The 26,102-nt window shown below is 53.1% G+C and overlaps 1 protein-coding gene across 7 annotated transcripts in view; it reads right to left on the reverse strand.

Moving 5' to 3' along the window:
• Positions 1-426: 426 nt before the first annotated feature.
• The window catches only part of H6pd (hexose-6-phosphate dehydrogenase/glucose 1-dehydrogenase), a 31,128-nt gene continuing 5,452 nt past the window's right edge, over positions 427-26,102 (reverse strand). For 3 of the 7 annotated variants that reach the window (XM_076565670.1, XM_006975211.4, XM_076565669.1), the window contains 5 exons: positions 22,759-22,907; positions 16,473-17,109; positions 15,356-15,473; positions 4,933-5,202; positions 427-3,860 (listed from right to left, as the gene is read on the reverse strand). In XM_076565670.1, the coding sequence (XP_076421785.1) occupies positions 2,497-3,860; positions 4,933-5,202; positions 15,356-15,473; positions 16,473-17,109; positions 22,759-22,907 (2,538 nt within the window). In that variant the 3' untranslated portion in view covers positions 427-2,496. Of the gene's footprint in view, positions 3,861-4,932; positions 5,203-15,355; positions 15,474-16,472; positions 17,110-22,758; positions 22,908-24,252; positions 24,470-26,102 lie in introns of those variants that run through there. The other 4 variants (XM_076565671.1, XM_042272458.2, XM_076565672.1 and 1 more) reach the window with 3 other exon arrangements.

Below are 26,102 nucleotides of genomic sequence, written 5' to 3' on the forward strand. Positions count from 1 at the left end.
TGGCTGCCACTGGACTCCAGTTTCAAATCATCAGTCACCGAGGTCCCACCGGCAGCAACCTGGCCTGTCAACAGGACAAGGTGTGCTATCGTCAGCACAGGACACACAAGAGCCACCTGAGCAGGCCTCTGCTTCCACGGTTCCCTAAGGGAGGGGTGGGGATGCAGTCAGCAGCACCCACCGGGGCTCTGAGCCAGCACAGGGCGAATGCTTGCAAGGCCAGAGGTCCCCACAGCTGCAGGGACCTCACTTCACTGGGGACTTCAGGGAAGGAAGGCTGTGTCCCAGACACAAGTGACCATCCACCCTCCTCTCCCCAGGGACCTGGACACCCATCCCCTCTTCCCAGCCTCAGATCCCCACTTCCTGACAGGCAGGAAGCTGGCAAAGGCTGTGTTCTTCACACTATTATCAACTCAACATAAGTGGTTTGCAAGCAACAATTTTTTTAATGAAAAATAGAAAATTGAGGGTATCCCAGGTTCTAAGGCTGAGAACTCCTTCCTGAGACTCAAGACACAGATTATGTGACTGCTTGCCGTGGATGATGGACCACAGGGTCTGAAGAGCAGCAGCCTCGGTGGTCCTGACTCTGAGCATCCCTCCTTCCTAACCCTGGGGCAGAAGGGGAAAAGGCACGCACAGGTGCATGCCAAGAACGCTGACAATGTCTCCCGCCAACCTTTCCAACGCGGTTTTATTAGTGCTTGCTTCCGGAAAGGAAATCTTTGGTATTTCCCCACACTGGCCTCCCCTGTGCAACTCCCCACAGATAGAGGCGAGTCATTCTTCTGGGTAAGAACAGGACATTCTAAGCTCAGGCTGGGCAGTGACTCACTGTTATTCAGCATGGTGACACAAAGCCTGTTCACCCTCTCTCCCGGGGCATGCAAGGCCCCTTACTCTCTGATTTTGAAACTTCAGAGGACTGAGTCCTTAAAGAACAGATGAGAACGCTAAGAAGCCAGAGAGGCAGAGCATAAAACAAAGAGATGACGTTTGGCACTAAACTCGCCTCCTGGGTGGAATGTGAGTGGTGGCACGTGAGCTCCCCCACATGGCCAAAGGTGGAACCTCACCTGCAACTACCTGAGGGCCAGCCACCAAAGTGAGCAACACCAGCCAGAAGAGGGCCCCAGGGCACGTCCTTTCTGCCCAGGGTAGCTCTCTCGCAATAGAGGTGTTCTGTCAGTCTGGGCCACTGGAGGCCAGAGTAAGCAGAATTTTAACAAGAGTGCCTTTCATACAGAGCCCCAGCTCAGGCTACACTGTGCACACATCTCTAGTGAAAGCAAGGGTTCAACTCATACACTGCCTGGGAGAAAGTACAATCAGTCAAAAGTAGAGAAACAGATTTCCTGATGCTCCTCACCAAGTGAAAGGAAAACTCCGAAAGACACTGAGACTCTGTGTGACCGACAGAGCGTGACTGGGAGGCAGGGGCCATGGTAACCCTTCTAGGAGGCCCTTCCTTTTCCACGTGACTAAGCAGGAGGCCAAAACAAAAGCTGCACGTGCCCTGAGAAGTTTGCTTTATGCTGTCGGCTTTCTTTTAAAAAATAAAAATGCAGAGGCCCTGGAGGAGGCTGCAGTTGGGAGCCGTGGTCCCGGTGGTACCAGGTTAGTGGTAGAGAGAGGTGGAGACACCAGCAGAGTCAGCTGCCGGGCTGGGAGCCCCTGGAGAGGTAGTGTGACAAGGGCTAGCTGCAGCCTGCCCCCTAGTGCTGGGAATTGGCCACATACACTCCAGAAAGAGGCTGTGAGCTGTAGTCACCCCCAGGAGCAGACAAAGCACCCTATCTAGTAGATCAGAGGCACCTGATGGCCCCGTGAGGGCAGAACAGATCTCAGTGGGGAAAGGGGAGCCCAGGTCTTTAGATTTGGGGGGGAGTTGACATGGCAGTGTCTGTATCCGTCTCTCCTTTGTATACAGGGAGAGGCTGAGGGCCCTGGGAATGCAGAGGACAGGCACTGAGCAGGTAGAAGCTGCCGGAGGATGGACCCGACGTCAGCTGCACAGAGGGATGACGGGACTCCAGAGAGGCAGGCTCCCAGTGCAGCCCCAGGATCGTGTCTGTTCTTCCTGCCTGGTCCCCTCACCAGGAGTCTGCATCCTTCTCTCCGCCAACTCCGGCCCCTCTTCCTACAGAAACCGGTCCAAGGACCACCGGCCAGTCTTCGCACACCACACTGGTTCTTAAATGTCCAGCCTTCTCCCTGTCTTATTCTGTGTTGTAGATACTGACGAGTAACTGATAGAGGCCTCAGAGTTTCTCTCCTGTCTGGGTTTCGAGGCATCTCCAAAGCAGAGGTAAGAGTTCTGCCTTGTTTTGTGTCCAGGCACCATAATTACACAGAGCCAGTGGGCCCAGGAAGCAGGGCAGAATTTTGTCCTCCCTTCTCTGGGGCCTGACGCTGGTACTAGGCTCAGGACAGCTGGGGCACATTGAGCGGGTGACAGAAAGTTCGACAGTGACTGAGACCAGGGTGCCCCTGTCATCCCAGAAAGGCCTCGTAATCCATGTACCAAACCAGCTGCCCAGAAAGGGGCAGCACGCCGGAGATGGGCCACTTCTTGGGCTCATGGCCCACCCGGCTCACCAGCGTGGTGATCTCACGCTTTGTCCGCCCCATGACCAGGACAGCTACCTTCTTGGCACGGTTGATGAGGGGCAGGCTGAGGCTCATGCGCTGGTATGGCCTGAAAGGGCTCTCTGTCAGCACCACCAGCTGATCACCATCCAGGCCCGTGGGTGACTGTGGGAACAGGGAGGCTGTGTGCCCATCAGTGCCCATGCCCAGCAGCACCAGGTCAAAGCTGCTGTTGGCCACCAGGGCTGAGATCTCGCTGGCGTAGGTCTGGGCCCCCTGGTCCTCTTCAGCACAGAGCCGCTGGTGCAGGTGTACCGGCATGGGGTGAATGTTGTAGTAGGGTACCCTGACGTGCTGCAGCAGGTGAACCTGCAGGCCCTGGAAGTTGGACTCGGGATCTGAGAGAGGGACGCAGCGCTCATCCACCAGCCAAAGGTGTGTGTGGGCCCAGGGGAAGCCGTAATGCCCTGTGGCCAGCTGCTGGAAGAGGGCTATGGGGCTTGAACCCCCTGACAGTGCCAGGTGGAACTTGCCAAAGCGCCGTACGGACTGCACCGCGGTGGCTTCAATGTCACCGGCTAGCTTAGAGATCAGCTCCTCCGGCCAGGCAGTGATCAGCGGGCTCTCTCTGTACTGGGCCCTGAGGACCTGGAAGTCACTGGGCTTTGGGACTGACCCCAGCTCTGGCATCAACACCTCGAGCTGCTGCTGGGAGAAGGACAGCTGACCACCACTGAACTCAAAATCCAGCAGATGGCCATTCTCCGCTCCCCCTGGGTAAAGGCGTGGGACTTCGTGGTCCAGAATGTCCAGTAAGGGGGTCCAGAAGACCCAGGAGGCCAAGAGATTCTCTGTGGTGATGAAGGACTCCTTCCGGCAGTGGAAGATGTGAGACAAGAGTGTGGAGTAGGCGTCTTGCTCCCGCACAGGTTTATAGGCATAGTAATCAGACAGAGGACGACCAAAAAGGCGGAGCCCAGGCTGGTCCGGCACCTCCGTCCAGCTCTGGGTAGGCACGTAGGGCTTGAACAGGTTGCGGCTGACCAGGATGGTGGGGTGGCCCAGCTCGCCATGTCCAATGTGGAAGATGATCTGCTGGGGCAGGCACCGGCTCTGCGCTGACGCCCAGTGTCTCTCGCTCTGGGTGCAGTACGCCCGGTTCTTAAACAAGATCCGAACGTAGCCCACTCTTTCGTCCAAGGCCTTGCCAGACATCAGGATGAAGGGGACGCCCTCCCAGCGCAGGCTGTCGATGTGGACAAGGACACCTAAGGTGGAGAAGGAGCAGACAGCGACACCACAGCCTGTGAGCCGGCTCTGCAGCCGCCCTGCACCCCGGGCCCCGCCCTGCACCCCGGGCCCCGCCCTGCACCCCGGGCCCCGCCCTGCACCCCGGGGCCCCGCCCGGACCGTCTTGCTGTGCCTTCTGCTGCTTCTTCTTCCCAGACAGGGATGGAAACAGCTAGCAGGGTGAACTCTAGGGCCATAACAGCTGCACTCTGAGGTCCCTCTGAGAGACCTGGTCTAACTGGGTCTGGAGTCTGCCATGGAAGGATCTCGTGGGGCCAAAGGGGTAAGAGACATGTTGGATCCTGATGGATAAGGGCAGTGTCCCGAGGCAGCGGCTCTTTGTGCGGAGCCCCCAAAATGCCAAAACAAAGCCAAGCATGAGTGGAAGCCAGGTGGGTGGGGGTAGGCGAACAGGAGTCAGTGGAGTAGGAGGAATGTGTGCATGTGTGTGCGAGCCACAGTCACAGACGCCAGGCGCTGACATACTGCACTCCAGTTCAAGCCTTTTCACCTTGTATCCTCACCAACGAGGACAATAACTGCACCTGCCTGTGGGTGTGTGAGGACGGACTGAGAGGAGGTAATCCACTGCCCAGCACATCAAATGGCCTTTATCTGCAGGGCTGTCTCACAGTCACGGTCTCTACCTGCTAGGATATAGCTGCTCTCCCCAAAGGCTTCTGGAACTTTCCAGGTGGATCTGGCAACTATCTGCTGGCCAACGTGGTGTCTGTCCACAGGGACATTCCTTGGCTGTGGCTGGACTGAGGTTTGCCATATTATGGAAGTCATATACACAGCCCACGAAGGTGGCACCTATCTGAATCCCACAGGCACACCCTCAGGAGACCTTTCTGGAACTGAATGGAGGCTGCTGTAGGTGACCTGCAGCTTTAAAATGGCAGAAGGCCTAGGGGGTGGTGATCACAACGTACTGAGCCCTCTTGTAAAGATTCTTTGGAGTCCAAGCTACCACGCTCCAAAGGGCACGGGCTGGAACAGCTGCTTCCAGCTGCCGGTGGCCCCACAGCTGCCGGCTCTGGTGCCTACCTGCAAAGGTTGGTGTCCGGCTCTGGAATCCGTCCGGCTTCTGCAGCTCTTGGCGCACCTGCCCACTGTAGGCCTGGTACTGGCCCAGGATGGCACTGGTCTTCTGCAGCCCCCGCAGGGCCTGGAAGGTCTGGAGCTTATGCTGCAGCACGGCAGCCGAGCTGCTGATGTTCTGGGGCAGCTCCATGGCCACCAGCGTGAGGATCTCCGTCAGGTGGTTCTGCAGCGTGTCACGGATGACGCCGTACTCCTCATAGAAACTGGCTCGGCCTGGGCGACAGGAGGGCTGTCAGAAGGGTCCCCGAGGCGGTAAGACACTACCCATCACTTGTCCTGGCATCCTTATCCTTCATCCAGAGAACCCATGACCAGGAGTGTCACGGCAAACCTCGACATGAGACAGGAAAGGGGACGTTGGGGCAGCCTCCCTCCATCAAGAGCTAACTACTCTAGGAGAAGGGATCATCATCCCACCGGGCCTGTTCAGGAATTGTCTTGGGAAGGCTCTAGTCTGTGGAGCTTGGCTGGCCTCCTTGCCTGCCCTCCTTCCCTGGGCACTGGCTGGGCGGGGGTGGGGGTGCGGTAACCTAGCCAGGCCGAGAAAGGACTAGGTGTTGACTCTGACAGCCACCTCCTGCTGCGAGCTGCTTAGCTGACTGGTTTGTGTATCCAACCACTAGACAGAACCAAACACACACACACACACACACACACACACACACACACACACACACACGCCTCACTGCAAGAGCACACTTAGTCAGGGTAAACGGAAATGGGAAGGAGAGAAAGGGGGAAGGAGAGAAAGGAAATAAAACTGTGAGCTGTGACAGAGGGTCATGGGAGGCTCCTCCGAGACCAGAGCACTTCAGGTGAAGGAACCCTGATGTGCACAGCCCTGGGGCAGGAGAGACAGAAGCAGCGAGGAGACAGTGGAGATGAGGCTGGAGGGGAGTTGCGGTCCTGTGGGATGAGGCAATGGTACAGTGCTCTGGACTCCGAGGGAAGCCCCGATGGCCCCATTGGAGCAGCCCTGAGGCACACCGTGAGCGGGCCCTGGCCTGCTGTGTAGGAGGCTGTGGAAGCCGGAAGAGATGGAAGGGGTGGCCAGGCTCCCGCCGGAGCAGTGGCCGAGGAGCGAGAGTCATTTCTGTCTGGAACTGACTGGACTTGCCACAGAAGAGGGCAGTGTGACTGAAGTGGAGCAGGCAAAGGCGGATCCTCGATCTGGGCCTGAGCAACAGGGTGGCCAGCGGCGGCGGTAACACTCACAGAGAGGGAGGCAGGACAGGGACAAACGGGAAGGAAACCATGCACCTGTCTCATGTGTCGGCATCAGGTGGAGACAGACGGCTGGCCGACAGGTGGGAAGGGCCGCAGTGAAGGTCAGGGGTCGTGCCTAGAACACGGAGCCCGAAGCTTGCCACCTGTGACCTGGTACCAAACACCCGACATGTCACTCTTGGACTACAAAGTCCCACGTGGCAAGTACATACTTACCCCTGCTCTACATGGGAAGGAATCATGTGACCAGAGCCAGGGGGCCCTCCTTCCTAGACTAAGGTATGTGAGTTCTGATTACCCCCGACTTCAACACAGACACAAGCATTGAAGCGCAGGATTCAGATCTACCGCTACCCTCGTCACAGCCTTGGGTGTCCCAGCTTGCCAACACCCAGTCCATCACCACCTCACTCACAGAGCAAACCTGAGAGCCTGGCACAGAGGGCGATCGCTTACCAAATGCTTTGCCGCCCACACTGCTGTGTAGCTAACCGATCCCTATGTATTCTGAGCACCTAGGGGCGTGGGCCTCCAATACTGCAGTTCTGCCTTCTCCAGCCCACTCCATGCTGGCCATCCAGGTCTGCACATGAGGCCCACAGTGCCGACTTGCTACTTAAGGTACTGCTATTTTCACACTGTAGGGAGCAGAAGGAACGGATGCACACACACCCTGGCACACACATCCTGGCACATGACATCACAAGGAGACAGAACTGCTTGGATCAAGTAGGAACTTATTTGAGGAGGGTACAGGGGCTGAAAAGATGGGTCAGTAGTTAAGAGTACATCCTGCTCTTACAGAGGACCAGAGTTCAGTTCCTGATGTATGTATGCATCAGTCAGCTCACAACTGCCTGTGACTCCAGCTCCAGGGGATCTGGCACCCTCTTCTGGCCTCTGAGGGTACCAGCACACACACAAAGAAAAGTAAAGTCATAATAAATAATAAATAAATAAATAGGCTAGAAACTGGATTTCAGTTAGTAATCACCACTGAGGTTGGCAATTCAGTAGGGGCAGTTACAGATCAGAAGGCACTGGGGGAGTCAGAGTAGAAAAGACCCCTGAGGCTTGCAGAGGGAGGCAGGCTGACAGGTGAGAGAGGAAGGCTGGTGGAGCAGCAAAGCCTCACCTAGCACACACGTGGCTCTGGGCTCCAACCTCAGCACCACAAAAAAAGAAACAGGCAAACCAAAAGCTGCTGTACAGTGTGTGGCTCCTCACTAAAGTTTAACAGCCGTTCTTTAAGGACACAGACATATTCGACAGGAGTAAAGAGAACCAGGCGTGGCTGAGACGACCCAGTCAGCCACGGTCCTGTCCCGTGCACATGAAGCTCTCAGATCAGAGTCCTGGCACTGTGTACGAAGCTGGGTGTGGTGGTGCACATCTGCAAACCCAGCCCTGAGGAGGTGGAGACAGGGGGAGCCCCAGGAATAGCTGGCTGGCCACAAAGAGACCCTAAGTCAAAATAAACAGTGTGGAGGATGACTGAGGAAGACACCTGGATCCCCACAAGCACACATATGTGCACACACGTACATACAAAAGTGCACAAACATACACACAGAAGTAAGTACGCTCAAAATTGAGAACAACAGAGGGTAAGAAACAGGACAGAGTCCAAGGAGACACACACAGAGCTCTTCAGGTGCTTTAATAACTGCAGAGGGGACGAGGATGAGCATGGGCAGAGGCGTCTGCAAACAAGGCTGACGACTGGAACCCGCAGGTCCCACAGATGGAAAGAGGAACCGGCTCCTACCGGCTATCATCTGACCTCCACTGTGTGCCATGGTGCACACGCCCATATATACACATCAGTAATAAGTAAATAAGTGCACTAAAGGGTTTTTGAAGTAAAAAACTGGAAGGCGCTCGGATGTGGCGCAGTGGTAGAATGTTTATTTATTATGCTCGAGGCTCTGGGCTCATTCCCAGGGGGGTGAAATAAAAAAGTTAAATTAAAACCTGTTTGCATTTCTTATTACATAGTCACATTCACCTTGCATGTGTTTTCTAAACATTATTTTTCCTGGAATCTAGTTAATATTTAATCCAAACAGGTAAAGGGGAGGCAACCCTGGCTTAGACTTGTGAAGCTGAGCGTGTTCTGAGCAGGCACCCTGAGTCTTCAGAACCTGCCCTGCTGGAGAGACATGGTAACATGGAAATAATAAAATGTAAAAGGCAGTTGCGGGGGGGGGGGGGGGGTAGAGAGATGGGTTAGTGGTTAAGATTACTTGCCACTTTTCCAGAAGAACTGAGTTCAGTTCCCAACACCCTCAACTACCTGAACTCCAGCTCCAGGGAATTTGATGCCCTCTTCTGGGCTCCACAGGTACTGCATGCACACACACACACACACACACACACACACACACACACACAATTAAAAGCAAAAATAGAGACAAAAGCAAAAATAGAGACAAGCAGTGGTGGCCCACACCTTTAATTCCAACACTTGGAAGGCAAACTTTTGTGATCTTGAGGCCAGCCTGGTCTACATAGTGAGTTCCAGGACAGCCAGTACTACATAATGAGACCCTGTCTCAAAAAAAAAATAAATAAATAAATAAAAATAAATAAATAAATAAATAAATACCAAAAAATAAAAATAGAGTCCTTTAAAAAGATATATATTTTTAAAATGGTAGGGAGCTGGAGATGGCTCAGCGTTTGTTGTTCTTACAGAGGACCAGGATTCAGTTCCCAGCCCCCACATGGTGGCTCACACCATCCCTAATTCCAGTTTCAGGGGATCTTACACCCTCTTCTGACACCCACAGGCAGCAGGCACTGGTGTGACGCACAGGCATACATTCAAGCAAGATGCTTATACACATGAAATAGAAACAAATGCTTGTTTTAAAAAGGTAGTTGGCATTTCATGGAAAGGTGCAAGGATACCATTTAAAACCTGCTGATCTGAAGAGCGCAGACATGACATCTGGTGGTCATCCCTGAAAGGTCACTGGAGGTACAAGGTGAGGCAACCTGTACTTCACCAAGCCTGAGATTCGAACCTGGCTAATTATAGCCACAGGAAGAAGCTGGGTGCTGGCTCAGCCTGGCACCGGCGATGGCAAAGCCAGCTTCAGGGACACTCAAACATGAAAACCCATACCTGATAAAAATCAATGAATTAGAGCAGATTTAAGCAAAGAGAGGACGGTTACGGCTTTAAGAACAGATGAATTTTTGATGGAGAGAGAGCACCAGAGTCCTTAAAAGCCCGCTATCTGCTTACTATTCATTAATTTCCTAAATCCCCGAGTGGCCCCTTTCCTATTTTTATCCACCGTCTTCTTGATTCTGGGGAGATTGTGTGCCTGGGGTTTACTACCTGCTGAGTGGAAGAGAGCTGTCTTTACTTCTTCATTCCAGGCTCGGGGGGTGGGGTGGGGGGTGGGGGGGGTGGGGGGTGGGGGGGGGTGCCTGTGTTTAGCACAACCCGTGGATTTCTGGTCTCTGCCCTCAACCTGGCCAGCTATGAAGGACGGGGCTGTGGCCTGGGCCACACGTGAAGGAAGAAGAGGCTATGAACGAGGCTCAGCAGCCGGGCGGCAGGTGGGAAGCCAGGCGCGGGTGTTCCCTCGGTACTCAGTGTGCTGACTTAGTCCAGGAACTGCCAGCTGTCAGGAGCCCATTGTTGTCCATTAGGGGGTCTGTACTGGCTTTGCACATCCGTTCCTAGGTTAAAGGTTGCCGGCTAAAATCTGTATTATTGGAAAGAGAAAGTACAAGCAGTATGGCCAACTCAAAGAAAGGCCCTGGACTCAGCTGCTAACTGCGAGTCCAGGGTGGATCACGGCTTTGCCGTCCGTCATCCTGTCAGTCTAAGGAATGGAAGACAGCTCGAAACTGCTTGCCATCTCTGGCCCAGTGACTCTGCTGTAGAAATATACTGGAGGGGAAAGAGTTAATGATCACAAATGTTCTGGAAGTAGAGACTGGCTGTACAATATTGCAAAGTACTAAAACACACTGAGTCACATACTTTAAGTTGTGAATTTTACAGAATGCGAATTTGATCTCAGAAAAAAATTTCAGAAAGTACTATTTAAAATAGCAAAAACTGGAAACAGCCAAAATGCCTACTTATAGAATTTATACTGCATATTCTGTGATATAAATAGAACTGAACAAAAATATAGAGCTGTTAAAAATATATTATGCAGATTGTCAATATATGGAAATGTAGGTGGGGGCTGAGTGAGAAAGGACGGCAAGTATTACAGACCGATTACAGGTTGCCACATACTAAGCCAACGCTGGCTGGAATAGGCATCTTAAGACTGTTCCTCTCCCGGTAAACCTGGAGAGCATCTCTATTTGTTAAGTACATCCATGGTCGTCACCTAGTTTAATGCCGAAATCACCCAGAGAACACTGCCGTGGCTTTCAGCACGTTAACGTTGAGCTGAGGGTCACGTCTCCAGAAGTGAACAGTAACCCCTTCCACAGCTTCCGTGTTGTGTGAGAGCGGGCTTCCCAGCAAAAAATAGATTATTTTAATGAGACAAAGGAAAAACTACTAAAAGCCAGCTGCAGTCCCTCCCAATGTCTTCAGGGATCGCTAAAAATAAGGCCGGTGAGGGCAGAGCAGAGACTGTCTGACAGCTGGCTCCGCCCCTTCTCCCCGGCCTCGCTCTGGGCAAGAGGCTGCAGCTACCCCAGCTCAGCCTGCAGACAGCGCGGCAGATGGGTCGGAAGGGACACTGCTCTGCTGAGCAAGTGCCCAGCGCCACCGTATGTCACATGGTGGAAGGAGCAGGGCAGCTGGTACTGCCCGCCAGGTCCCTGGTGAGAGGCACGGGGCAGTCACTCTAACTCACACATCACACTCCTTTCCCTGGGGCCTGGACAGAGACACTGCCCAGCATGGACAGCCTCGGGAAGTGTGCCCCCACCCACCCACCCCTTCCAAAGCACGGACAACCTCGGGAAGTGTGCCCCCACCCACCCACCCCTTCCAAAGACTTCTGTGCAGAGGGAAAGCAGGTTAGTGGAGAGAGCCTCTGAGTACAAGGTAGTGAGGAAGGCCAACTCCTGAGGCCTGGGCACTGAGAGGATGAGGAACACAATGGTTAGAAAAAGTTTGCGTTCTGATGATCCAGAGGCTGGGTTCAGATCCCACAACACAGACTACTGAACCTCTGTCATTAAAGACCTGATTCCTCTGCACAGCCATTTGGAGTCACCGCTGCACTGCAGCAGTGACCTAACCAAGGTCACACCCATAGCCCACGCTTCTGCATCAGGAGACCCCGCGGAGGGCCCTAGGGCGTATGTGACGTGGGGCGGGGCCTCCTGTGGGTTGAACCAGGTCAGACACTGCGGGGTCACTACTGGCCTGATGGATGGCTCTTGCTTCCTCATCCAGCGTGCCCCAGTCTGTGCAGCAGCCTCTGCAGCAAGCTCCGCTGAGCCAGAGGCTGCGGCAGAAGCTGCCGAGGGAGGGAGGGAGAGAGAGAGCTGTGGAACTGCTGCCGCCCAGGTGGATGGGGGTGGGAGAAAGAGCCAAGTGACCTTGCAGTTCAAAAGTCCCTTTCCCATGGCTGCTGCAAAGCAGGGGAGGGGCAGGGGAACAACAGGCCAGGATGGGAGCCCCTCCCCTCCCAGACTCCCCCAGCATCTACTCCTAGGAAGGAGTAAGGCATGAGTGGTATGGCAGGGGGAGGGGAGAGGTGCGGAGGGGAGGGGAGGGAGGGCAGTGGACAAGGAATGCCTTGTGACCTTGGTCTTTTGCTTAAAATTCAAACTGAAGGGCTCAGAATCAAGCCTTGGAAATATTCAGCCCACACGGAGGCCATCAAGGGCTCCACTCATCTGAGCCCACCACTGTCACCCAGATGTTGGCACCTGGGCAGTTCCTGTCCAGAAGGTAGGAGAAGGGGACCGTGCCTGGGTCACCAGAGCTTCTGTAGGTGACTCCTTAGGACAGTATAAGACTTGTCCTCCCAGCACTGACGTGTTCATTCTATTGCCAAAGTGGTCCAGGACAGAACCCTCCTCCTGGGCTTGGGGCTTGGTAGCAGAATTTCCCATTATTGCTGTACCTAGACCAGAAAGATCCAGCAGAGCAGCAGTCCCGTTGGCCAGTGCAACAAAAACAGATTCTAGAAGAGGGAAGTGGTAGCATGTGTCTGTAATCCCAGCACTTGGGAGCCTGAGGCAGGAGGATTTCTATGAGCTCCAGGCCAGCCTGAGCTATATTGTAAGATGGAGGCCAGCCTAGGCTACCTTGAGAGAGACTGTCTTAAATGAAACAAAACAATTGTTAAAAGGAAGCACACGCAGCTAGCTGACCAGTCCCACACAACAGCCCTTATCTGTTACTAGGTGTAGGCCCTTGAAACAAGGGGGAGCCTGGCCGCTTGGCCTCCCACTGAGTGGGAGAATATGTGCTGGAGGCTCAGGCGCAGTTAAGTCTACCTGCTACAGCAGCCTTGTAGCCAGAGCCCATGACCGTTCCCTGGGCACAGCCACCCGAGTACCAGCTGCTGCTCAGACCCACAGGCTCAACTCAGCAAGTCCACCCGCCCAGGCGTCCACCCGCCCAGGTGTCCACCCGGCTTTCTGCCGGCTCCTCGGCTTCCATTTTCTAAGTTTCAAAGGCACCTTTGCCATAGCCTGCCTGGCCCCTGTCTCCACAGAGACCCTGCCAAGAGTCCCTAGCGGGTGTGCAGTACATGGAGGACATGGGCAGGAGAGGGGCAGAATGTAGAGGTGAGGGACCAGAGTCTGTGGTGAGCACAGGGAAGATGCCAGGCACAGGGAAGACGCCAGGCAGAGGGAGCGAGACCCCGCCTCCCAGCCACGGCAGGAACAGACCAAGTCCAGACAGCAGAAACTGCTGGTTGGCTCCAGAGTGGCCACTGCACCTCTCACTGGACCCATGTTCTCAGTCCCAGATCGGCAGCTCAGCCCTCAGACGAAGCAAGGACAGGTGCAGCACACACTCCTGCTTGGACCTCAGACACCTGGAAGGGCTCTGCAGACGTCCTGAGACCCAGGTGAAGTCACCATAGGGGGCTGGTACCTGTTCTCTGCTGTGATCCGGAGGAGGGAGACCCAGTGCCTCCTGATGGGGAGATGCCTGTCTAGGCCTGGCTGGGGAGCTCTGTCTAGCCTCCTGCCCCTCACTCCTCACCTGCCTACCACAGTCTGCCTGTGGCCTCATACTGGAGTTTCTCACCCCAGCCCCAGCCTCCCAGAGGCTGGATCGTGTCTGAGAACCTACCACCCAGCCCAGAGCTTCCAGCACTAACAAACACACCAAGAGAGAAAGAGAAGCTAGAGTTACCAAGGGGAAGAGAGAGACAAAGCAAAAAGGACAGACTTCTAGCTGCTCTTTGGTCTAGGAGCTTGGAGATCTCTCCTCAGGTCAGGTCACAGTTTGGGGTCTGAGGGGGTGGCCCTAGGGAATTCCTGCAGCTGCAGAAGGTAGGTATACAGCTGTGTGGGGTGGTGGCACTGTGCAGTGGTGCCAAGTGTGAGAGCTAGGGCCACAGTGCTGGCCTAGAAGCAGACAGACTCCTTCACTCCAGCCAAGGCCCCTGGACAGAGTACCATACCACTGCCTGTAGAGAAGGCCAGTAATTGTCCCCACTTCATATGCTTCTGGGGAGATAGTTAGCTTTTTAAACCATTATTATTATACAGTTATTAGATGATGATGATGTAAGAACCAATGTTGTAAATGTAGTGACCAAAAATTTTAGTGACAAGGCTGGAGAGATTTTAATCACTGGGCTTAGTTAAGGTTAAAAACGCTTATGCTCTCGCAGAGGATCTGCATTCATTTCCCAGCACCCACATGGTGACTCACAACTGTCTGTGACTCCAGTCCCGGGGATCCAGCGTCCTCTTCTGACCTCCCTGGGCACTAGGCATGCATGTGGTACACATACACTTTCAGGCAAAACACTAATACACATGAAGTAATGAAATAAAGATAAAAAATAGTTTAAATTATAATAACAGGACCAGAAAGGTGGCTTGGTGAGCAGATGTGCTTGCCACCCCAAGCCTGGTGATCTGAGTTCAATATCTAGGAGCCACACGGTAGAAAAGAACTGACTTCAAAGACTGTCCTCTACCTCCACAAGATCACATGACACATGTGTGCATGCACAAGCACACATAAGCACAGCATTTCTAAAAGTTTTGTAGTAACATGGCAGAATGCCAGAGCTCAAAGTAACCTTATCCATCATCACCTGCAAAACCTGCTCTTGCCAGAGATATAACAGTGACACCCTGAGTTCACCACGCTAGGGGCAGAGACAAGTGTAACACGCTGTCTCCCCACCCAGACTGGCACCATTCACACAGTGCTCTGTAGGATGGTGACCTCCTAGCACCTACAACACATGAGAAAGACAGAGAGGCCAGCACAGGACAAGAGCAGCCCCACAGAGAGCAATGGCAGTCTGTGGCTTCCGGAAGGAGTGACCGCAGAGGCCTCTCACAGGAAGAGCAAGGTGCTAGAGGTCACTTGAGAGGGAGGAGGGCACAGGAGAGGCCGCCACGTCCCAGGCGGTGGCATCATTCACACAAGCACAAACCCTCACAACTGCAATGACCCACATCACACTAGTGTAAAACCCACATTAGCGGAGTATGGGAGTGTGGCAGCACACACCTGGAGTCCCAGCACCAGGGAGGCAGCGGCTGGAGGATCACAAGTTCAAGGTCATTCCTGGCTACGTAGTAATTTTGAGGCCAGCCTGGGCTATGAAACCCTGTCTCAAAAAAATACATACATGCATACATACAGACACAGACACACACATGAAAACATGCCTGGAGTAACCTCCAGCACTGACTTCTTGTCAGCTGTTTCTAGTGCCTGCACCAGTGCCTGTCACTGGACCAAATGCCTCCTGTGGCATCAGTGACAACTTGGGCTTTGCCAGCAGGCACCCTGCAGGTCAGCTCAGTGAAGAGTGCAGCACACAGCAGGAGGCTACACACCAACAGGACTCCTCCCTCCCTCCCAGCTGAGCTAGCCATGGTGCAAAGGCCTGGCTGGTGCTCCAGACTGCAGCCTGGAGTGCCACCAAAACCCAGGCAGGCAAGGCTGAGGAGCCACGGGGCGCCAGACCCATGGGGCGCCAGACCCACGTACCTTTTGCATCCACGGTCTCCTTCATGATGATCTCCACGCGTTCCACGTGGTGCCTGTTCCAGAGGCCATCCAAGGCCTTACGGTTCTGATCTCGGAAGGGCAAGATCTGAGCCACGGCCTGTCGGGGAGAAAGACTGGTCATGCCAGGTTCTTGGGTGAAGGAAGAACCCTGGCTCCCGAGCTCCAGACCTCTTCACTTAAGGGAGAAACCGTCTGTGGGCACCAGCTCAATGGAGATACTTAAAACTAAATGACTTAAACAGTTTCCAGCCATGAAAGAACATGTTTAAAATTGACTGTCTTCCTGTGGCCAGTGGTAGAATGCTGGCCTCGCATGCCTGACACCCCAGGTTTAATCTGCAGTACAATGATCCCTTATCAAGACTGGCCCTGGTCTGGGGAGGACAGTTTGAGACTATTACCATGACAGACGCAGAGGGTCAGAGGGGAAGGGAAGCACCTGCCTGTGAGCTGGTTCCCTGCCCAGTATGTGGTCCAGCTCAGCAGTCTGGGTACCAAAGGGCAGAGGCACAGTGCACTCTATGCTGAGAACGCTAGTTCTTGATGATCCCAGAGTTCTGAGGCCTGTGCAGAGTGAACTGGCCGCTGACCTGTACCTTCCAGATGGCTCCCAGCTCCTGTTTCTAGGCTTCACTGAACCACCTGTTTTCAGGGGTCCACTCCCTCACTCAGTTCTAAGTTGTTATCATCCTTTTGCCTCAAGACAGAATTCAAGATGACCAAGATTTTTATTTTGAAAAGGCAGATGGGTGAGGGATTTAAAAAGCTAATTCTAATTCCCACAGCATTTCCAAATGAAAAATGATCCAGATATCAGAGTCCCTGGACCACTTCTGTGGAGAAGGCAGGTCCACATGGGGGAATCAGGATGTACACCCTCTCTGGAAAGCCAAGACAAGGAGATAGAAAATGGTCCTTCCTGCTATTCACTGGTCTCTCCTGCTTCCACATCTCCTGTCTGCCTTCAGGAAGACCACAGATCCTGAGGGTTCCCAACACTCTCTAGCCCAGTTCTACATTTGGTAGTAAGTCCTTGATGATAGATCCATGGTACCCCACATGGCACAGCCATGCCGGACTCCAAGCTGCAGCTCACCTGCTTGCCCAGGTAATGGTCTACCCGATACATCTCCTCTTCCTGGAAAAAGCTTCCAAGTTCTGAAGCCAGCTGCTGGGCTGAGAGGTGGTCATGGCCAAAGGGTTTTTCAAGAACAACCCGCAGCCAGGCACCTGGGCGTGGTCGGCAGCTGCTGTTGATGTTGCGGGCGATGTCTGCATAGGCAAAGGGTGGCACAGAGAAGTAGAAGATCCTGCCAGCTTCCCAGAGCCCATCCTGCCGGACCTGGGTCTCAATGTCCTTGTTCAGGGTCTGATAGTCCTCGGCCGTCTTCAGTTGGCGGTATTGGCTCAGCTGCAGAAACTGACCCTTGAGTTCATCACAGTGACTGGGTGCCAAGTCCTTGGGGCAGGAGAGGGATTCCAAGGCCTTGTCCATGAGCTTCTGGCCCTGCTCGGGGGCTGTCAGGGCAGCCCCATGGAAGCTAAAACTGTGGCCCTTCCCAGCCTCATCCAGGTAGAGCTGAAACAGTCCCTGCCACAGGTACTTCTTAGCTAGGTCCCCAGTTGCTCCCAGCAGGATTATGGAAACATGTCCCTTGAGTTCCTGGGCCTGCAGGCAGCCCAGAAGGGCTAAGCACATTGCCGCTATGAGCATCCTCCAAACGTCTGGGTGCCTGGGAAGAAGAGACAAGGAAGGAGGAAGCTTCAGACATGGCTCAGGAGGTTATGATGTGGAAGAAACACAGCTAGAGCAGCAGACATTTCCTGCCTGGCAAGACACAGCCCCGTGTTTCTTGGGGAAATGTTACAGTCACTCAGCATTCCCCTCCCTCCTGAGCAGACTGGCTTCCGTGCCAGGAAGTCGGTGTGTAGGGAGCTTGCTCTGTAAGCAGGAATTGGGCCCGGGAGAGTCCTAGGCCATTCGATGGATCCAGGGCATTCTGCTGCTAGGAGCACCAGAGCGTGGCACAAATCACCAGGGAGGCCCACAGTGCTGAGAGAGGAGTGGGGCACTTCACAGCCACAGCTAGCCTCAGCCATGAGCACAGGCTAGCTGGACAGCAGGGGGAGGCTAACCCAGGAACAGCAGCAGGTGCCCTTCAGCCAGTGGCCACCTTCTCTCACCCACTGCTCAGACTTTTCCCATGTCTACTGGACTCCACACACAAAATCACAGCTAATCGAGGATGTGGGGGCCAGCAAGCGGTTCGGTGTGAAAATACACCTGCCCCAACCTGACAACCTGAGAATAATCCCTGGGACCCACAGGGTGGGAGGAGAGAATCAGCGCCTGCAAGCTGTCCTCTGAGCTCCTCCATGTATACATGCATGCACGTGTGCACACGCACAGATGAATGTGATGGAGAAAGCACGGACTTGGGGGTGGAGTATGTGCGGCTCAGTAGTGAACTGTTCAGTAGAACGAGGACACTGGGTCCCATTCCCAACACCGGAAGGAAAAAAAAAGAAAGTACTCGGTGGATCCAGACCGGAGCCCTGACGACGCACACAGGACAGTTTAACTACGGTCCCCTTGCACATGGGAAGGCTGAGGTGCTGTGGAATGAGGCTTCCACAGTAACAGAGTGGCAGCTGGGTCCTGGCAATCGTTTGGCCTTCCACAGGCAAACAGGCCTGCCTGGCTAGCTTTGTCAGCCCGACGTGTGGCCGCTGGTACATCTGGGAGGCAAGAGGCCTGAGGCAAGTCACAAGCACCTGAGTATTTACTGGGCTGGTTCTCTGTTCTAGCCCAGGGCTGTGCGTCTATCACCATAGTCCTCCAGCTCTCCATGAAGCCCGGCTTTGGGGAAGGGCCGAAGGAAGCGGAGAAGGCAGGAACCACAGCTAAGGGAAGTAAAGGTGGAAATAGGGGCAGTATGGAGGTGGGAAGGTGAAGAGGGAACTACAGAAGCTGGCGGAACACCGTTCATAAGCCAGACAGCATGGACAGAATAAATATGACCACACAGAGGGAAACTGGAGGCAGAGAGATCATCGAGCGTAACAGGCCCCCCAGAGTTGACCAGCACTGTTCTGTTGGGATTAAATCCGCCTGTTTGTTTGATTGTCGCTGTTATTGTTATTGTTATTGTTATTGTATGAAACAGGGTCTTACTCTGTAGCCCAGGCTGGCCTCACACTCATGGCAATCCTCCTGCCTCAGCCTCTGAAGTGCTGGAGTTGCAGGTGTGAGCCATGCACCCGCTTTGACCTGGTCCTAGCCTTTCTTCTTCATCTCTCTGGGGACCCGCCACCAAGACGGATCTAGTGACACCCAAGTAGGACAAAGGCCAAACACAGTGTCTGTGCAGCATCCACAGGACACATCACACCTCCCTCCATTCAAAGGACCTGAGAGGCCCCAGCCTTCCTCTCCTGCCCACCCTGCATCTCTGTTCTCAAATGCACAGACGGACTCCAGGGCATTCCGCTTTCCTCTGCTTCCCAATTCCCGTCCTTGGCACCTGAGCCTTTCTTTCTCGCTGGCACCAGCTCTGCCCCTCGGGAGGAAAAGCTGCAAGGTCATTGCAGGAGAAATCTGAAGCCCAGAGAACAGCCTGGAGAAGGAGGAGGTGCCAGCTGGCAAGGTGCACCCCAAACTCCTGACCCGGCCCGGGAGCCAGGGCTCGGGATGTGCTGGTACAGAGAGAGGCTGGGAGTCTCACAGGGGCTGTCAGGTGGGGGATCCCAAGGCCACCTCTCCGAGGATGAGGTTGGATGGCACCTGACCCACACTGCCTTCTGGTCCTCTACCACACTGTTTTCCTTGGACAACGTGTGTGTTCTGGACCTAGTGCCCAAGTAAACCAGTCTTCTCTCTTGCATTCCCAGAACTCCTGAAGCAAGCAGCACTGGGCATTTCAACAGCACTGTTTACAGTGTGATTACTAAACACCTACCGTAACTACTCTCTGAAGTCAGCGTGGGCGGCATACATTTTTTTCTAACTTTCCTTTTATTTATTCTTTGTGTCTTTCACATCATGCCTCCCAATCCCACCCATCTCCCTCCCACCCCCCACCTCCAGAATAAAACAAAATAAAATTTTGAGAAATATTTTTTCTTTATCAGTAAACCCCTTTATCCACACATTTTTACAAGCAGGCATTTATCACAAAGAATCACTGGTCTGGTTCAAGGCCCCTGGTCTCTGCTACACCATCAATGCCAGACCCTCACTGGGACTCTCCCTGGATACCCTGTTGCTGCCCTGTGTCTTAGAGATCCTGCAGCCTTGGGTCCATGGACCAACCCCATCCCACCCCCACCCCTCACCCTCATGCTCCAGCAGATCACAGATAGGGTGGATGTTGGGGTGGGTCAACACAGAGAACAGCCTGGAGGAGGAGGTTCTGGGCCTGGGTAGTTGCAGGGTTGATCAGCCCACCAGCTCTCCCGTGTCTTCACCACTGGGGTGAGCTCTCCAGCATTGCCCTGGCTAGTTCACCCTTTGCAGTGATGAGCAAGGGGTGGGGCCAGTTCTCCTGCTTTCACATCCTCAGGGTTGGTTCTCCCACATCCACACCTCCTGGGCCAGCTCCACTGTGCTGCCCAGTCAAGGTGTAGGGGCCACTCTCCTGAGTGCTGCAGCTGGTGAGGGGCAGGGCCTGCTCTCCTGCTCTTGTGATCTCAGGGCCAGTTCTCCCATCTGTCTCCGGTGTTGATGCAGGGAAGAGAGGATGTGTTACTTGTTTTTCATTATGATCCTGTTTTTTAACCTTAACAGCATAGCTCAAACTGTACTGTGTGCTTGAGTTCCCTGGGGAACTGTTTAAAATGCAGATTCTGATGGAGAAGAAAAAGGAGAGGCCAAAGCTGACGGCTGGGCCCAAGGAGCGTACTTCGAGTTGCCAGGTTCCAGAATACTGAGCACAGAAGTCATCTCAGTGGCTAAAAGCACTAGTTGCTCCCAGAGTTAGATTCCCAACACCTACATGGCAGCTCACAACTGTTTGAAACTCCAGTCCCAGGGGATCCAATGCCCTCTTCTGGCCTCTGTAGATACCAGGCATGCATAAGGTGCATGCAAAACACCCATACACACCAAGGGAAAAAATAAAGCATGCACACACCGGCCTGGCCTCCTGCTTCCATCACCAGGTCAGAACAATCCTGCTGGAGCTTCCCTCCGACGCTTTAGTTCACCGTCCCCTTGTCACAAATGACTCCGAGTAAGCCCTTGTTGACTGTGGCAGCCAACATGAACGAGCTGACTCGTAAGGCAGCTGTGACGAGCTGACTCGTAAGGCAGCTGTGCTGTAGGTTGTTGTTTGTTTTTGCTCTTTTCTGGGGGGCCCACCACCCAGCTCCCAAACAAATCACACACAGAGGCTTATTCTTGATAAGCCTTAGCTCGGCTTGTTTCTTGCCAGCTTTCCTTAACTTAACTGATCCCATCTGCCTTTGGCCTCTGGGCTTTTCCCTTTCTCTTACTTCTGTAAGTCTTACTTTTTTTTTTTTTTTTTTTTTTTTTTTTTTTTTTGGTTTTTCGAGACAGGGTTTCTCTGCGTAGTTTTGCGCCTTTCCTGGAGCTCACTTGGTAGCCCAGGCTGGCCTCGAACTCACAGCGATCCGCCTGGCTCTGCCTCCCGAGTGCTGGGATTAAAGGCGTGCGCCACCACCGCCCGGCGTAAGTCTTACTCTTACTCTGTGGCTTGCTGTGTAGCTGGGTGGCTGGCCCCTGATGTCTTCCTCCTTCTCAATCTCTCTTCCCAGATTTCTCCTTCTATTTTTTTCTCTCTGCCTGCCAGCCCCACCTATCCTTTCTCCTGCCTCGCTATTGACTGTTCAGCTTTTTATTAGACCATCAGGTGCATTAGACAGGCACAGTAACACAGCTTCACAGAGTTAAATAAACGCAACATAAACAAAAGTAACACACCTAAAAATAATATTCCCCAACACAGTTGAGGAGACTAGGAGGAGGAATGAATTATGAAGCCAAAAAGCTCTAGTCACTGTGCTAAACCCTCTTTCTTAGTCAATCACGTCCCGGAGTAGGGGGTGGGCGAGGGGGTCCGAAGCACTGGGCTTAACCCTCCTTCTAGCTGCAGGACCCTTGGAAAATAGTTAATCCATTTGGGTCCTGACTTCTTCATCTATAAAACATGGCAGAAACCAGGCATGGTGACTCATGCCTATGATCTTAGCACTTGGGAGGTTGAAGCAAGAGAGTCAAAAGTTCAAGCCAGCTTGGGCTACAAATGGAGTCCAAGGTCAGTCTGGATAACTTAGACCCTGTCTCAAAATTAAGAATGAGAAAAGGGCTGAAATTCCCAGTCAGTGGTAGAGCATTTGTCTATTGTGAGTGAGGCCTGGGTCCAGTCTCTAGTACATTTAAAAAAAATCCTGACAGATTCTGCTGACCTGAAAGAGGGAAGCATTGTAAAGATGAGTAGAGATGAGGTATGTGACCCAAACCAAAGCAAAACAAAAACATGCACAACCATGTATGAGGTCACATGCCTGTCATCCCAGCAGTCAGAACGCTAAGGCAAAATTACTAAAAGTTCAAGCCCGGCCTCGGCTATATAGTAAGACTGTCTCCAAAGCAAAAAACAATAACAATAACACACACACATGCCACACACACACACACACACTCTCTCTCTCTCTCTCTCTCTCCCCCCCCTTCCTCCCACCCTCTCTTTCTCCCTCTCTCTCACTCCCCACCCCCAGGTGGATGAGATGACTCAGTGGATAAAGGCACTTCTTGCTACTGAGCAGCATGGTGACCCAACTGCAGTCCCTGGAACCAGCATGGTAGAAGGAAATTTGACTCCATGAATTTGTTCCTTGACCCCCACATGCATGCCATGGCATGTAAATGGGTATGCATGCATGTAACACACACTAAATAAGAGTAACAAAAGTCTTTAAAATGAATACTAGACAAATGTTAACTAATTAGACGACTCAAATAGGCCAGGTATGGCGATGTGCCCCTGTAACCCAGCACCTGGGAGGTGAAATTAGGGAGGTCAGAAATTCAGAGTCAGCCTCAAATATAAGTAGTTGGAGGCCCTGACTCAGGGGGGAGGGGGAAAAAGAAATTTAATTAAATATAAAGTGATCTCCCACCCCAGAGTGGCACAACACCACTGCTGAGACACTGGCCATTCCTCTGGGCTACAGAGCCAGCCCCACCAAGCGCTCTGGTGAGCAAAGCCGGTTACCAATCTCACAGCCAGCTCAGCCTCCCAGGATGAGGACAGTGAGGGCTGGGCTCGGCTCTCCGCCCTGCGGCTGCACCTCAGCTGCTGTAGCGGCTACCTTTGAGGGGTTCGCACTGACTGAGAGGAAGGGGCTATGAAATAACCTACCAGAGCTGCGCACACGATGCTGGATATTGGTCGAGAGGCAGGAAACCAAATGCCCTCTTAGGAATTTTCTCCTCCCTTGCTTTCTTCTTTGTTCTTCTTTGTCTAATTAAGCGATCAGTCAGGAAACCACTGCTAAACAGTCCGAGAAGCTGGAGAGAAGGACAGAGACATCAACATGGACACTGGAAAACATCATGCTCAGCCATACTCTTACCCTTATCCTACATAACCACACAACCTTGAAGAAGGCATTTAATCTGCCAAGGCCGCAGCTTCCTCGCCTGGGAAGTAAACTAAGTATGTCCAGGTAGTTTACTGGCCCTTGGTCCCATGCTTTTCCAGGGAGGTCCCACCCTACTATCAAGGAGCCGGCACCACCTATCTATATAGGCAGGGAAGTGCTAGGGGAGACAGAGACCTCTGTGGGTCACAGGGCCAAGAAATATAAAGCCAAGTCTACAACCTGGTCTACAGAGTGAGTTCCAGGACAGCCAGGGATACACAGAGAAAGCCTGTCTCAGAAAACCAAACAAGCTAAAAAGAGTGTGGAGGATACAATTTCATATATAACAAATTGTGTTCAAGAAACAGCTGGAACAGGACATGGTGACTCAAGCCTACAATCTCAGCCCTTGAGAGTCAGGAGGATTCTGAGTTCAGGGTTAGCCTGGGCTACACAGCAACCCCAAATCAAAAGAAAGAAAGGCAAGGAAAAATAAGAGAGAGGATAGAGGCTGGAGAGAAGGCTCAGAAGTTTAGAGCTTTTGCTGCTCTTGCGGAGGATCCATTCCCAGCACCCACACAGTAGCTCACAACCATCCTTAATCCAGTTCCAGGGAAACCTACACCAAGCATCACATGGTGCTCATATGAACGTGCAGGCAAAATACTCTTACACACAAAATAAAATAAGTAAAAAAGAGGTGGAGTCAGCAAGCAGGAAGACAGGTGGGCCTCCTCTGGGTGACAATGCATTGCTCTGACAGGCTCAATTTAGAATTAGGACTGAGTGTGCACACAGGATCTTATTTCAACACCCTTGGCTCTCCAACTCCCAACTAAGAAAGGCCCTGCTAACATTCCAAAAGGTGAAAGACTGACTTGGCCAGCCATGGTGAACAGAAGAGTCCAGAGCCACCTTCCATTTACTCTCACAGGAGAGGGGGACATGGCCAGCCAGCCTGCAGCTGTCCCTGCCCAGGCCAGCAGAGGGAGAAGCATGGGGCTGGTGCTGCTGGCTAGCCACAGCAGTGAGAGGGAAAATCAGGGGTCATTTTACACACACACACACACACACACACACACACACACACACACACACACACACACACACCCTTTCCTAGCTCCCACAGATGCCTTGACAGAGCTGACCCCTGGGGGCGAGCTAGAAGAAGGGCTGTTCCTCAAATCACGGCCCAGAAATCTGGACTTTTTAAAAGAACTGGGAAGGAAGCAAGAATTGAAATGAAAGAACATTTATAAAACCATCCCTACCAGCCAAAGGTTCCCTCTAGTTCTGCGGTCCGATGTCAGACTCACCAGTGCAGGCAAACAAGAGTGTCAATCAACCTTGATCTGCATTTGGTCCTCTGCAGCCAACCTGAGGACCTGGGCTTCCAGATCAAGCTCTTCTCTACACTCAAAGAGCCCTTTCCCTGGCCTCCTCAGATGGCAGCTGGAAGCAGTGAGGGCACCCAAAGACCCTTTGTACCTGTTTGCAAGATTTCATTGCTAAATTTCCAGGTATTTTCCAAGCTGGTTGTCAAGCATAACCATTACCAAATCAAAGTTATATGAATGAATAACCAACTGAATTCTATTAAGAACAAAGGTCAATACACCTCCTACATAGCAGCTGTTCAAAGTTGACCAGCCAGTTGCTATCTGTATGGCCAAACCTGTATTTCCATTTTGGACTCTCCCACCTCACCTCTAGAGTGGTCAATCAACCCACACTCTGATCCTCTGGTCACATTAGTTGAATGCTGACTAAGCTTAACCACATCAAAATCCAACTGGTTTATTTACCCCAAATCTAGCTTCTTTCTCCCCTCCCCTCCCCTCCCCTCCCCTCCCCTCCCCTCCCCTCCCCTTCTCTCCTCTTCCCATCTCTCCTTCCCTTCAGGTTTGTGTTTCTTTGTTTTTGAGACAAAGCACCTCTACGTAGCCCAGGCTGGCCCCCACTTGCCATCCTCCAGCCTCATCCTCCCTGGCACAGGGATTACAGGTATGTACCACCACACCTCTCAACCTGCTTCAAGTGCACTTTCCACAAGCCCTGGTAAACGTACACATGTTCAGATCATAAACCTCAGAGGTGTCTGGTCTGTTGGAAAACATTTCAGGTTCTATTTGGGGACAGCTATAGGCCTCTGTCACCAGGCCTGATAACCTGAGTTCAGCTCACAGGATGAAAGGAGAGATCCAACTCCAGTACCTGTCCTTTGACCTCCACACGTGTACACACGTATGCACACACATGTGTACACACGTACGCACACACAAACACAAAAGTTACAGAGGTTTGGAGCACAGTGCTCCTCACCATCTCTGTTCTGCTATCACCTCCGCCTGCATCCCTACAGAAGGCCCTTCCTCCTCCTGCGGCTTCCTCTGGCCCCTGCAGAGTTGAGGCAGCCCAGGGGCCAGAGGGACCCTCCCAGGGTTGGTAGCATGCCAGTTCTCTGTGCACAGGTCTGTCTGGAGGGGCGACGCAGTCTAGCTTCTCACTATCACTTCTATGACCTCTTACACTACTCTGCCCATCCTCCTGCCTCCAGCCTTTGTACTGGCTCTGGTCTCTGTCTGACCTACTTTCCCCCACAGGTGCCCACATGGTGCATTCCTTCACTAACTGCAGCAAGACCATTCGCTCAGTCGGGCTCTCTCAGACCACTGCACAAAATACTAGAACTGCCGCTCCACTTCATGCCTCCTCCCCGCTCTCCTTCTCTCAGTAGTTTCTTCTTCTCCTCCCTCCCTCCCTCCCTCCCTCCCTCCCTCCCTCCCTCCCTCCCTCCCTCCCTCCTTCTCTCCCTCCCTCCTTCCCTCCCTCCCTCCTTCCCTCCCTCCCTTCCTCCTCCTCTCCTCCCTCCCTCCTCCTCCTCTCCTCCCTCCCTCCCTCCCTGCCTCCCTCCTTCCCTCCCTCCCTGCCTCCTCCTCTCCTCCCTCCCTCCCTCCCTCCCTTCCTGGCTTCATGGATCCTAGGCTATCCTCAAACTTGCTATGTGGCTGCGGATGACCTTGAACTTCCCTGAAATTATTTTGTGTGGGGGTGTTTTGTATGTTTGTGTGCCACACACATGCCTGGGGCCTGCAGAGGCCAGAATAGGGCTTGGGGTGCC

The sequence above is a fragment of the Peromyscus maniculatus genome, chromosome 2 (assembly GCF_049852395.1).
Source record: "Peromyscus maniculatus bairdii isolate BWxNUB_F1_BW_parent chromosome 2, HU_Pman_BW_mat_3.1, whole genome shotgun sequence".
Classification (NCBI taxonomy): domain Eukaryota; kingdom Metazoa; phylum Chordata; class Mammalia; order Rodentia; family Cricetidae; genus Peromyscus; species Peromyscus maniculatus.